The sequence below is a fragment of the Anolis sagrei genome, chromosome 7 (assembly GCF_037176765.1).
Source record: "Anolis sagrei isolate rAnoSag1 chromosome 7, rAnoSag1.mat, whole genome shotgun sequence".
Classification (NCBI taxonomy): Eukaryota; Metazoa; Chordata; class Lepidosauria; order Squamata; family Dactyloidae; genus Anolis; species Anolis sagrei.
This window is the reverse complement of record NC_090027.1, coordinates 38,594,087-38,607,816: the sequence shown is the minus strand read 5'-3', so window position 1 is coordinate 38,607,816 and position 13,730 is coordinate 38,594,087. Positions and strand designations below refer to the sequence as shown.

The 13,730-nt window shown below is 44.2% G+C and overlaps 1 protein-coding gene across 8 annotated transcripts in view; it reads right to left on the bottom strand.

Annotated features, from left to right (window-relative positions):
- Positions 1 to 13,730, bottom strand: part of NECTIN1 (nectin cell adhesion molecule 1) — a 266,551-nt gene that overhangs the window by 115,211 nt on the left and 137,610 nt on the right. For all 8 annotated transcript variants that reach the window (XM_060787776.2, XM_060787779.2, XM_060787775.2 and 5 more), the window contains exons 2-4: positions 4,021 to 4,371; positions 2,727 to 3,029; positions 1,872 to 1,989 (exon numbers count right to left, since the gene is read on the bottom strand). In XM_060787776.2, coding sequence (XP_060643759.2) covers positions 1,872 to 1,989; positions 2,727 to 3,029; positions 4,021 to 4,371 — 772 coding nt within the window. The remainder of the gene's footprint in view (positions 1 to 1,871; positions 1,990 to 2,726; positions 3,030 to 4,020; positions 4,372 to 13,730) is intronic.

The following is a 13,730-nucleotide window of genomic DNA, read 5'->3' as shown; positions in this document are numbered from 1 at the left end:
AGCTATTTACTCTCTCACGCTCCTGACTCCAAGCAGGTCACCCCAGGTGATCAGACGTGTGAGTCACGGACTGCTGATCAGATCCATCCGCCTGGAAAGGCACATAGAGGCACGCGCCCAGCCAGGCAGGGATGCTCACTGGGGTGGAAGTCAACCTCGGGAGCTGAGCGAGGATGAAGGGATTTTATTTGAAGGAGAACAAGACCTGAGGATGTCATGAAGAAGCACAGAGACTGGCTGTTGTTGATTTGATCCTTCAGATCCATCAGCTACAAAAGAGTAATGCTAGGGAGACCCAAAGTCCAGTGCTTAAAAAATTATCTAATATCGTTGAACAGTAATAGATCTATTATTGTTGTTGTGCGCCTTGAAGTCATTGCTGACATATGGCAACTCTATCTGTTTTTGTTCAGTGAGGGGTTGCCTTTGTCTTCCTGTGAGGCTGAGAAAATGCAACTTTGTCAAAAGCACTCAGTGGGTTTCCATGTCTGATTCAGGATTGGAACCTTGATCTCCCAATCCAATCCAAAACTCAAACCACTACACCATACTCTCTTCCCTTCTCTTATAGATCTGAGTTCAATCTTTTTCTCTTTCCTTCCTTTTCTTTTGCAAGCAAGACAAAAGAACACTGATTTGATTTATTGTCGAAGGCTTTCATGGCCAAAATCACTGGATTGTTGTAGATTTTTTCAGGTTATATGGCCATGTTCTAGAGGCTTTCTCTCCTGACATTTCGCCTGCATCTATGGCAAGCATCCTCAGAGGATGCTTGCCATAGATGCAGGCGAAATGTCAGGAGAAAATCCCTCTAGAACATGGCCATATAGCCCGAAAAATCTACAACAACCCAGAAATTTGATTCTTGCTATTGTGAATAATGAGAAATCTATAATCCTCACTATTACAAAACACATCATGCTCCAACAGAAGACTTGCTCTATGTCATCTCAGTGGTTTGCCATTTCCAAGAGTCTTGGTGTGGATCCAGGTAACCTTTCTGAGGCTAAGAATGTCCTTTTAAGATATTACTTGCCTAAGTGGCAGCCTGCCACCCCAAGCTCTTCAAACCAGCCCTCGTGGTATAATTGCAACTTGCTTCACATCATTTCAAACTGGACAACTTGCATCCATTCCACTGTGCTTTGAGAAATAATTCTCTATGTATTTTTCAAAAATCCCTACATGCAGAAAGGTAGCACATCATGGAAAAGGCTCAGCCAGACCTCATCTTCCTGATGTACTAGTTTTCTATGCACAATGGATTCCTTCCTCATTCTAAAAGCAATTTATTTATATCCTGCCCTTCTCACCCCACAGGGGACTCAGGGCAGATTACAATGTACCTATACATGGCAAACATTCAATGAAATAGACACACAACATATATAGACAGACACACAGAGGCTATTTAACATTCCAGTTTTTTTTCATGAGGGTATTCTGGCCACCTGGGGGGGGGGGTGTTGCTTCACCATACATTTGTGACAGTGATGAATTACATAAGCGGTACCTAAATTTCATACTTGACAGATGCAACTGTCTTTCAGGACAGCAAGCTACACAAATTGGTGGGAAGCTCACTCCGACCGGGGCTGGCTTTGAACTCATGACCTTTTGGTCAGTAGTGATCTTAATGCAGCTGACTCCCAGCCAGCTGCACCACAATCCCTGGCAAGTCATAGACATAAAAACTCACAAAGCTTAGTCCAAAATTAGATTTCAGACCTAGACTTCTCCAGTTCTATATCATTCAAGAGCAATGACGTGACACTTTTGGGAGCAATGTTATGTTTCCACCATTCAACACCTTCCCCGTGAGTCTGACCTACAAGTAAATGCTCAAGACATGAGTCTGGGCTGGTACTTACAACTTCCACTGGTACTGGGTGGCTGGAGGGTTGGCATCCGATATACAGGTCAATTTCACATCCTTCCGGTTGAGGTACCAGTTTCCATCAAAGCCATCGATCCTCACTTCGGGCTCATCTGTGAGAGGAGAAGAAGGTTGGGACAGACAGCCATGAAGGACGAGACGGAGAAACAGAAGAGGAGACGCGAAGGCCACGAGGGTGGGAGATGAGAGGACAAAGAGCGATGGAAAGCCAAGAATCCGATTGGAACAGGTGAGGAAGAACAACAAGAAAACAACAAAGGTGTGGGGCAGAGATGAAGAGAGAAGGGTATAAGGACAGGAGAGAGGAAGGAGAGAAAATATAGAGAGAACAGATGACCATTGAAACTCATTCTTTAAATCAGGAATGGGGAAAATGGGCCATACATTTTTTTTCAGTCGAAACAAAACGTTCTCCGGAAAGAAACAATTTTGAGGCCTAAATACCTTAAACAGACCAGATCCTGTCTAATTCTGGAAGCTAAGCAGGCTCAGCTCTCGTTAGGACTTGGATGGGAGGCCATCAACAAAACCCAACGGCTGTAGGCTCTATTTCGTAGGAATGAATTGGAATAACCACCTTGCCTATGAAATTCATAGGGTTACCATATGTTGAATTGAAAGCAGACACACTTCAATGTGCTGAACCTTACCCACCAAGTAAGGTTCAGCACCTTGCAGAGAAGAGTCAAGCCCAGAGCAGCTGCATCGTCTCGGTTGCCAATGCGAGTCAGTGGCCAGCGGTGGTCTTAGGTCTCTACCTTCCTTATCTTCCAAGACACTATGATTTGTGTTCCTCCTCCCCTTCAACCTCCCTGCCTCCCCCACTTACACAGCACATTGAGGGTCATGCTGTCGGTGAAGCGGTCCAGCTGGTAGTTGACCACACACATGAGCTGCTGTCGATGGGCCTCGCGGCTGGGCAGGAGGCGGTAGCGGCTGATGACCGTGATGGTGCCATTGTTGTTGCGGATCTCCTGGAACTCGGCCTCCCCTTTCAGCTTGGTGTCCCACGTCACGGTGCTGGGGGGCTTCCCATTGGAGGAAGTGCAGGTGGCCACCACGATCTTCTCGGTCATGCCGGACCTGGCAATAAGCGGCCTGGTGGTTCTCTCCATGCGGTTTATCGGTTTGGCTATGGAGGAGGGGGAGAAAAAAACCAGGGTGAAGAAGACAATGTTATGAAGTTAGAGTAGAGTCTCGCTTATTCATTTATTTATTTCCAGCATTTCTACCCCGTCCTTCTTAACCCTCGGAGGGGGACTCAGGATGGCTTACACTCGGCAACAATTTGATGCCGCAACATATAATAGATACAACTATATAACAACAATTTAAAACAATAGATAGAACATTAATTCAAAACAATTAAAACATTATTATCAGCCATATAACCATTCCAGTCCAGTTCCACATCCAAAGTGATATTATGCCTGCTGTCCAAAAGCCTGGTCCCAGAACCATGATTTCAATTTCTTCCTGAAAGACAGGAGGATCTCGCTGGGAAGCAAGTTCCACAGGTGGGGGACCATCACCGAAAAGGCCCTGTCTCTCATCCTCGCCAAACGCATTTGCGAAGCTGGTGGAACCGAAAGCATGGCCTCCCCGGATGATCTTAAACTGCGGGGCAGGACGTAGAGGGAGATACGTTCGGACAAGTATGCTGGGTCAGAACCGTATAGGGCTTTATAGGTCAAGACCAGCACTTTGAATTGTGCTCAGAAGTGGACAGGCAGCCAGTGGAGCTGACACAAGAGGGGGGTGGTATGTTTCCTGTATGTCACTCCAGTAAGTAATCTGGCTGCTGCCCATTGGACTAGCCTGTTGGACTAGTTTGAGTTTCCGAACAGTCTTCAAAGGCAGCCCCATGTAGAGTGCATTGCAGTAATCTATCCAGGATCTAATAAGAGTGTGGACCACCATAGCCAGACTTCCCAAGGTTCGGGTGCAACTGGCACACAAGTTTTAACTGTGCAAAAGCTCCCCTGGTCACTACCGAAACCTGGGATTCCATTGCATGTTTTCCCACCAATGCTGGTGGCCTACAGACTGTAGATATCCCACCCTTGCCTTATGTCCAAATAGGAGGAGGGAGACAAACAGGAAAAGGTCACCCATCCACTTACCCAGGACGGTGAGGTTGAGCTGATTCTCACGGTTGCCAGTGGGGAATGTGGCAAACTCACAGATGTAAACACCTTCATCCTCCAGCTCCAGGCGTGCGAGCTGAATAGTCCCATCCTTGGTGGATGGATCTCGGAAAGTCACCCTCTCCTTGTACGGCTGCAAGACGGAGACGCCCATGTTGGGGTTATAGATGGCCACGTTCTGCTTGGAGCCATTGGTGGCCTTCTGCCAGGTGACCTGGGTGATCTTCACATTGGGAGAAGGGTTGGTCATGCTGCAGTGGAGGATGACACTGGTCCCAATGAAGCCAGAGACGGTGTCGTTGACAAGCACCATCTGAGCCCAAAGACCTGCAATATATATAAGAGAAAGAGAGAGAGATCAGAAAGGGTGATGAGAAAGAGGTGTCGGATACAGGAAACGCTCTTCCGGGTCTCTGTGATGCCCAGCATGCCGTTTGTGCAATTAATTTCCCCGGCTTGTCGCTCAGGAGCAGCAGGTTGCCATAAGCCCTTCTAAATATGGCTCCCGGCTCGGCAGATAAACGAGAAAATGAGAAAGAGCAAAACTACAGGAGACAGTTTCCCTTTCCCAATTGGCAATTTTCTTTTTCGGAAAAGAAGCATCTTTTAATCTTCTGTCTCTTGCAAGGACAGACGGCCGGATGATAAAGCAGCCTAGACTTTGGGAAAGTTTAGCAGCTCACATTTCCGCTCGCTCCCCTGCTGATCTAGTGCTTCTTATTCTGAAAGCAAGCAGCAGGAGAGCATCTCTGCGGGGGTGGCGATCAACCCCTTTGCCAATTGGATGGGGAGTCTACTCCGGGCTTTGGTGCGAACTTTAATAGAGGCATCCAAGGGGGAAGAAACCCATCTTCTACATGGCTTTGGCACCTTTGAGAACTCCTTCAAAGCTCAGGCTGAAACCTAGGGTAGATTGATATGTGCGAGTTGGGGAGATATTTGTCCCCTCCTCATCCAAGATCCCAACTCACCATCATCAAATAACAAAGGAGTGATTCTACTAGTTTCGTACGGAGAATGTCTATAGTTTGAGTGTTGAGCTATCACCCTAGAGAATAGGGTTCAACTCCTTGCTCAGCCATGGAAACCCACTGGATGACACTTTCTCGGCTCCATAAAACCCAGTGACAGGTTTGCCTTGGAGTCACCATAAGTTGGAAAGAACTGGAAGACATCCAACAATAGTTCATGCTCAGAGACTGTTTCTGGAGCAGCCATTGGCAACTGGATTGTGCACATGAAACATCACAAATCTCTAGTTCCCCTGCTGGAACTATTGATCTGAATTCTCTATAGACACATAGGCTCACGTTTAATGGAATCCAATACTTGGAAGGAATTTGTGCTTCAAATAAAACATTCTAGTGTGTTGTGGACCCAAAGTTTAGTTGATTAGTCAACTAATCAACTCCAAATATCATTCTGGAAACCACAATGTCTTCTGAGGATTGGGACATATGCATTAAGGTAAAGGTAAAGGTTTTCCCTTGACATTAAGTCCAGTTGCATACAACTCTGGGGATTGGTGCTCATCTCCATTATTAAGCCGAAGAGCCGGTGCTGTCCATAGACAGCTCCAAGGTCATGTGGCCAGCATGACTGTATGGAGCACCATTATCTTCCTGCCAGAAGATCTACTCACTTTTGATTGTTTTCGGATTGCTAGGTTGGCAGAATTTGGGGCTAACAGCAGGAGCTCACCCTGCTCCCCGGATTCAAACTTGCAACCTTTCGGTAAACAAATTCAGCAGCTCAGAGGTTTAACTCACTGTGCCACCGGGGGCTCTGGGGCATATGCATTACTATATGCAATTTTATGCAAATCATTACCCTATTTTGGAGTGATGTATCCACATTCGGTTGTATCTATTTATTTATTATTTATTTATTTACAGTATTTATAGTCTCAACCCGCAGGGTGGACTGCAGGGTGGACTGTAATGCACAGATCCATGGCAAACATTCAATGCCATTTAGGCATACAACATATATAGACAGACACAGAGGCAATTTAACATTCCAGCTTTCTGGCTTCATGAATGTGTGCTCGATTCTGGCCACAGGGGGAGCTGCCGCTTCACCATCCACTTGTGACACAGACTCCTTGATGGAGTACTTCCTCATTCTTGTGCATGCTGCTGGAAGTTTTTTTAAATTGTGTCATATTGGAGCCTAGTGTCTAGATCTAGGGAAGTAATGCTCCCCATGCTCTATTCTGCTTTGGTTAGACCACGCCTGGAATATTGTGTCCAATTCTGGGCACCACAATTCAAGAGAAATATTGACAAGCTGGAATGTGTCCAGAAGAGGGCGATTAAAATGATCAAGGGTCTGGAGAACAAGCCCTATGAGGAGCAGCTTAAGGAGAGCTGGGCATATTTAGCCTAAAGAAGAGAAGGCTGAGAGGAGATATGATAGCCATGTATAAATATGTGAGAGGAAGCCACAGGGAGGAATGAGAAAGCTTGTTTCCTGCTTCCCTGGAATCTAGGACATGGAACAATGGCTTCAAACTACAAGAAAGGAGATTCCATCTGAACATGAGGAAGAACTTCCTGACTGTGAGAGCCGTTCAGCAGTGGAACTCTCTGCCCCTGAGTGTGGTGGAGGCTCCCTCTTTGGAAGCTTTTAAACAGAGGCTGGATGGCCATCTGTCAGGGGTGATTTGAATGCAATATTCCTGTTTCTTGGCAGAATGGGGTTGGACTGGATGGCCCAGGAGGTCTCTTCCAACTCTTTGATTCTATGATTCTATATATTAGTTAAATTACCCTCCTCGCATAAAACGGTGCCTAAATTTCCTACTTGACAGATGCAACTGTCTCTTGGGCTGCATAGGTCAACAGCAAGCTAGACTATCAATGATTGGGAGCTCACTCCAACCTGGGCTGGCTTCGAACTCATGACCTCACGGTCAGCAGTGATTTAATGCAGCTGGCTACTAACTAGCGATGGGCTCTGCAGCGAAAGGGTTTTTCTGTTTTAAACATCGGATTTGAAATAAAATCATTAACATTATTCTGTCCCAGGTATTACCTTTGCTACCCAGACAGAGAGAAGAAGATAATCGACATTTTAATTTGGCTTCCTTGCCTCCCTTCAAATTTCTGCTGCCGCTGCACCTCTCCCTAATCTGCATGTTTCGAGATAACACTCTAATAATTATACAGCTGGTATTTACATTTAAAACAGAAAGCGATGTGGAGGGGGAAAAAAGGGACAGACAGTAAAGGCACAACGGAGAACAGGAAAAGCAGGTCTTCCTAAACACGTGAAGTGATGGGAGAGGCGAACAAACCAGGCAGCGGTTAAAGAGGTGCAAAGCAAGAAGGAGAAGAAAGGAGATATCTGCAATGCACAACAAAAGCAGTTTGGTGTCATTTTCAACATCCAACTCCTTTACATGGGGTCCAATAATCTGAAAGCATTCTTCTTTAGCAATAGTATATAACAACACCATTTTTTTTCTCCCAAGAGACATCTCTGGATGTTTGCAGGGTCCATTTCTGGCAGTGGAATATACAAATGTGGAGGGCTGGCTATACTTGGTATATTGTCATAAGTATTGGTTTGTTTCTCATTTTGATTTCTTTCCTAAAGAAGAATATGCTCCATGTGTATAAAATGGTATTACATACAGTATATACGGCTAGACAGATAGTTAGCTAGATGGATATATGGAGGGCTGACTCAGCCTAGTATACTATTAAAATTATTGATTTGTTTTTCATTTGGATTGTTTTCAAAAATGTGTTTGATGTGAATACATCAACTATTAATTGATATGATATATAAGTAAGTAGTATGACAGTCAGATAGATGACAGAAGGAATTTTCCCATAAAAGATAGATAGATGGATAGATGAATACAAGGATGGATGGCTGTTTATATAGAAGGACAGAATGATGGATGGATAGGTAGACAGACAGACAGACAGGGGGATGGGTGGGCAGGAGAGTAGACAGATAGACAGACAGATGATAGATAGATAGACAGATAGACAGACAGATAGACAGATAGATAGATAGATAGATGGGATGGGTGTTTGGATGGATGGATGGATGGATGGATGGATGGATGGGATGGGTGTTTGGATGGATGGATGGAGAGAGAGAGAGAGAGAGATGGGATGGGTGTTTGGATGGCTGGCTGGCTGGCTGGCTAGATAGGTAGGTAGATAGATAGATAGGTAGATAGGTAGATAGATGGGATGGGATGGGATGGGTGTTTGGATGGCTGGCTGGCTGGCTAGATAGATAGATAGATAGATAGATAGATAGATAGATAGATAGATAGATAGATAGATAGATGGGATGGGTGTTTGGATAGATAGAGAGAGAAAGCAGGGAGAGGGAGGGGATGGGTATTTGGATAGATAAATAGATGGGATGGTGCTTAGATAGATAGATAGATAGATAGATAGATAGATAGATAGATAGATAGATAGATAGATAGATGGGATGGGTGTTTGGACAGATAAATAGATGGGATGGTGTATAGATAGACAGACAGACAAAGAGTGGGGGAGGGGATGGGTGTTTGGACAGATAAATAGATGGGATGGTGTTTAGATAGATGGATGTATAGATAAAAAGGTGTTTGGATAGATGGACATACAGACAGATAGAGATGGAGGAAGGGAGGGATGGAGGAGTGGGTGGGTAGATATATAGATAGATGAAGCACAGATGAGAGAGATATATAGTTGGATGGAAGGGTAGGTAGGTAGGTAAGATAGATAAGTCTATAGATCAATAGATGGCTAAATAGGATAGACAGCTAGATAAATAGAAAGAAAGAAAGACAGATAGACAGACAGACAGACAGATAGATAGAGAGAGACATGGATGCATGCATTTGAATGGGAGATAGAAAGAATTTCCCCAAGTTCTTAGAAATGATAGATAGATAGATAGATAGATAGATAGATAGATAGATAGACTGACAGACAGACAGACAGACAGATAGACCAGACACATATCTATGAGAATGGGTGTGCATCTCTTCACAAGCCTTTTGCAAATTTCCGCAGCGACAACCCGCTGCTATTGCCTTCCAAGGGACCAGGTGCAGCTGCCCCAGCATCTTCCTCTGCCTCCCCGCTCACCTCTGCATGATTGATCTCAACTGCAAGCCCAGCAAAACCTTTGCAACATGCCGATGCCATCTGCTGCTCGTGGCACAGCAACAACTCAGCCAGAACACCTGCCCATCGAACAGAGCCGGCTGGCAGCCCTTGCTGACTGCATCCCTGCAGGTACCTGAGCAAAAGCTAGGCATTCAACACAGAAGACTGATGGAGCATCTATCCTAAATGTGCTGCAGCTAAAGATATTGGAGAAGAGGAATTTCAAGACATTGTAAAACTATTATTTCCAGGAATCTACAGAGCTGAATTTCAGAAAGCTGAATTTCTTTCTTCCATCACACAAAGCTGAATTTCTGGGTCTACATTATGCCAATCGCTGCATAATTTAACATCACATGAAGCAATTTTTCAGGTCTGACTAGTCATGTGAAGCATCATAATTTCTTGTCTCTTCCCAAGACAGGTAGAACCTGAACTCATATTAACCATCCTCACCTTGCCTTTCGACACCGCTGTGGGCACTGCCCACTCCCTTTGCAGCCTGGTTTGGCAACCATGAGTTCATATACACTAGAGAGTGAATATAATCTGACACCGCTTTAACTGCCATGGGATCATGGGAGCTATAGTTTTACAAGGTCTTTAGCCTTCTATGCCAAAGTGTGCTTCTCCCTCCCCAAACTACCCATCACAGGACTGTGTCACATTGAGTTGACATGGTGCCAAAGTGCATTAATTCTGTGACGTAGATGAATCTCATGAGGACTAGAAACTTGCTTTCTTTTAGACTCCACACATTTCCACTGCACACTTTTAGTGCTTAGATTTCCCCTTAGCTTGCTTGGCTCCATCCTACAGAATATGGGATTTGTAGGATAATGAGATCCTAAACTTCTTTGACAGGAAACTCCAAATCCCATGAATTCCATAGGAGGCAGCCAGGGCATTGGAAAATGCTATAATTGTATAGTGTGAAAGGCACCCAGGAATCAAAACTTTCTTGCAAAAGACAGGCACAAACTAGAGCATTTGGTCAATAAGACATCTAATGGTGGATGTCCTACTAATGTTTGAACTCATTCTCCGTCTTTCAAACTCTAGTTTAATGGTTCTCAAACTTCCTAATGCCCAACTATTTCATTGGTGGGTTTCAGAATGTTCTTTGATTGTAGGTGAACTATAAATCCCAGCAACTACAACTCCCAAATGTCAAGTCTATTTGCCCCAATCTCCACCACTGTTCACATTTGGGCATATTGAGTATTCATGCCAAGTTTGATCCAGATCTATCATTGTTTGAGTACACAGTGGTCCCTGGATGTAGATGAACTACAACTCCAAAACTCAACATCAATGCCTACCAAACACTTCCAGTATTTTTTGTTAGTCGTGGGAGTTTTGTGTGCCAAGTTTGGTTCAATTCCATCGTTAGTGGAGTTCAGAATGCTCTTTGATTGTAGGTGAACTATAATTCTCAGCAACTACAACTCCCAAATGTCAAGTCTATTTTCCCCAATCTCCACCACTGTTCACATTTGGGCATATTGCGTAGACATGCCAAGTTTGGTACAGATCTATCATTGTTTGAGTCCACAGTGTTCCCTGGATGTAGGTGAACTACAGCTCCAAAACTTAACGTCAATGCCCACCAAACACTTCCAGTATTTTTTGTTGGTCATGGGAGTTCTGTGTGCAAATTTTGGTTCAGTTTCATTGTTGGTGGAGTTCAGAATGCTCTTTGATTGTAGATGAACTATAAATCCCTACAACCATTTTGGTTCAGTTTCATCGTTGGTGGAGTTCAGAATGCTCTTTGATTGTAGGTGAACTATAAATCTCAGCAACTACAACTCCCAAATGATAAAATCAATTCCCCTCCAACCCCGCCAGTATTCAAATTTGGGCATATTGGGTGTTTGTGCCAATTTGGTCCAGTGAATGAAAATCCATCCTGCATATCAGCTCGAATCTGGGGAGAGGCGGATGAGCTCCCTCTATCAGCTCCAGCTCCTCATGTGGGGACATGAGAGAAGCCTCCCACAAGGATGATAAAACATCAAATCATCCGGGCATCCCCTGGGCAATGTCCTTGCAGGCGGCCAATTCTCTTACACCAGAAGTGACTTGCAGTTTCTCAAGTCGCTCCTGACACGACAAAAAAAAAGCTATTAGCATTATGATTCATAACAGTAGCAAAATTACAATTATGAAGTAGGAACAAAAATAATTTAATGGTTGGGGGTCACCACCACATGAGGAACTGTATTAAGGGGTCGCAGAATTAGGAAGGTTGAGAAACACTGATCTAGTCACTGCGATGCAAGAATGCACAACTAAAGACATCCCAAGAGATAAAAAAGGGATGGCTTTGGACTGCAACTCCCAGAATCCCACACCCAACTGGCCCATGGGTGGAAACTGATCTACTGAAAGTTCTATGTTTTGATGGCCCATTTGCCATCATGGGGGACCTCTCCAGAAATGCTGTCCATGTAGGCACCATGGAAAGCAACTGGTTAGACCAGGTGAGCCTCTTCTGATCCACTTCCCACACTGCTTCTGTTTTCATATTTCCACATTGTTGTTGTTTTGTCGGTTGGATCTTATTATGTTGTTTTAGTGATTATTACCAGCAAGCACTTGGGGAAGATAATTTGTTCTGAAATTTCTTCCCTTTTAAAAAAAATCCATTAAATAAATATGGGTGGATTAGAGAAGGAATGTAAATCCATTCCCAACCACGTCAACAGCAAAATGAGTCGGCTCATTCATTAATGTATGAAACAAGGCTAACAAAACAGTTCTATTCACACTTTGGTGAAAAAAACTGAAAAAACAAAGTAAGGCAATTATCTCAGCAGTGTCTTTGTCCTACAAAATTATAACAGCGGGAGACCACTTTAACCAACGTTGCTTCATCCTAGGACATCCTGGGATTTATAGTTTTGTGAGAAGCTTGGTGTTCAATGTCGGTGGTTCTCAAAGCTTTGCTCCTCCAGGTATTCTGAACTTGAATTCCAAGAGATTCTGGATGATGGGAACTAGAGTTGAAAATATCTGGAGGACCAAAGAGCTCTTTTCTGCTCATGCCAATGAAATCAGAATGGTAAGTATAAGTAATAAATATTAATATCTCGTAGGTTGGAGACATGTTGGGTAAGAGGTATGCAACTGTTCTAAGTATGTAGTGCAGACCCGCTTCCAGTCCCAATGAACAAGAGAACAGGTTGACTTCTTGAGAAGCAAACTAATGCTTGCAGATTTATTCAAAACCACTTATCTGGCTGAAATGGGGCACAATGTTTTTGGCCTCTAGGGCTGCCTATTCGGGATGATGGAAGTTGGAGTCCATAACTTTCTTGAATGGAACTGGACACAGGGTTAGTCTAGGGGTTAGACTATGGGGGACTATGACTTCTCTTGATATTGACACTACACTCTTGTTGATGCAGCTTGGAATCGCATTGACTCATGCTGTGGTCTGCTAAGATCATAGAATCATAGAATCAAAGAGTTGGAAGAGACCTCATGGGCCATCCAGTCCAATCCCCTGCCAAGAAGCAGGAACATTGCATTCAAATCACCCCTGACAGATGGCCATCCAGCCTCTGCTTAAAAGCTTCCAAAGAAGGAGCCTCCACCACACTCCGGGGCAGAGAGTTCCACTGCTGAACGGCTCTCACAATCATGTTCTGATGGATATCCTTTCTTGTAGTTTGAAGCCATTGTTCCGCGTCCTAGTCTCCAGGGAAGCAGAAAACAAGCTTGCTCCTTCCTCCCTGTGGCTTCCTCTCACATATTTATACATGGCTATCATATCTCCCCTCAGCCTTCTCTTTTTCAGGCTAAACATGCCCAGCTCCTTAAGCCGCTCCTCATAGGGCTTGTTCTCCAGACCCTTGATCATTTTAGTCACCCTCCTCTGGATACATTCCAGCTTGTCAATATCTCTCTTGAATTGTGATGCCTAGAACTGGACACAATATTCCAGGTGTGGTCTAACCAAGGCGGAATGGAGGAGTAGCATTACTTCCTTAGATCTAGACACTATGCTCCTGTTGATGCAGGCCAAAATCCCATTGGCTTTTTTTGCCGCCACATCACATTGTTGGCTCGTGTTTAACTTGCTGTCCACAAGGACTCCAAGATCTTTTTCACATGTCCTGCTGTCGAGCCAGGCATCGTCCCCCATTCTGTATCTTTACATTTCGTTTTTTTTCTGCCTAAGTGGAATATCTTGCATTTGTCACAGTTGAACTTCATTTTGTTAGTTTTGGCCCATCTCTCCAATCTGTCAAGATCGTTTTGAATCCTGGATCCTTACCAAATGGACTGTTTTCAAGCCAAATGTTACCAACCCTATACCTGTGCATTTCAATTCTTCTCTGTCTAAGTGTAGTTCTGTACATTTCTTCCCTGTTGAAGTTCATTTTGTTGCTTTTGGCCCAGAGCAGATTCAGGAAGTAATATGCCATGAGTAGAAATCCAATATGCTGATGACAATGTTGACTGTACACATTCAGAAGAAGACCTATAAGCCACTCTAAACAGCTTTGCAGAAGCATACGAGAAGCTCGGCCTGTCATTGAACATCGA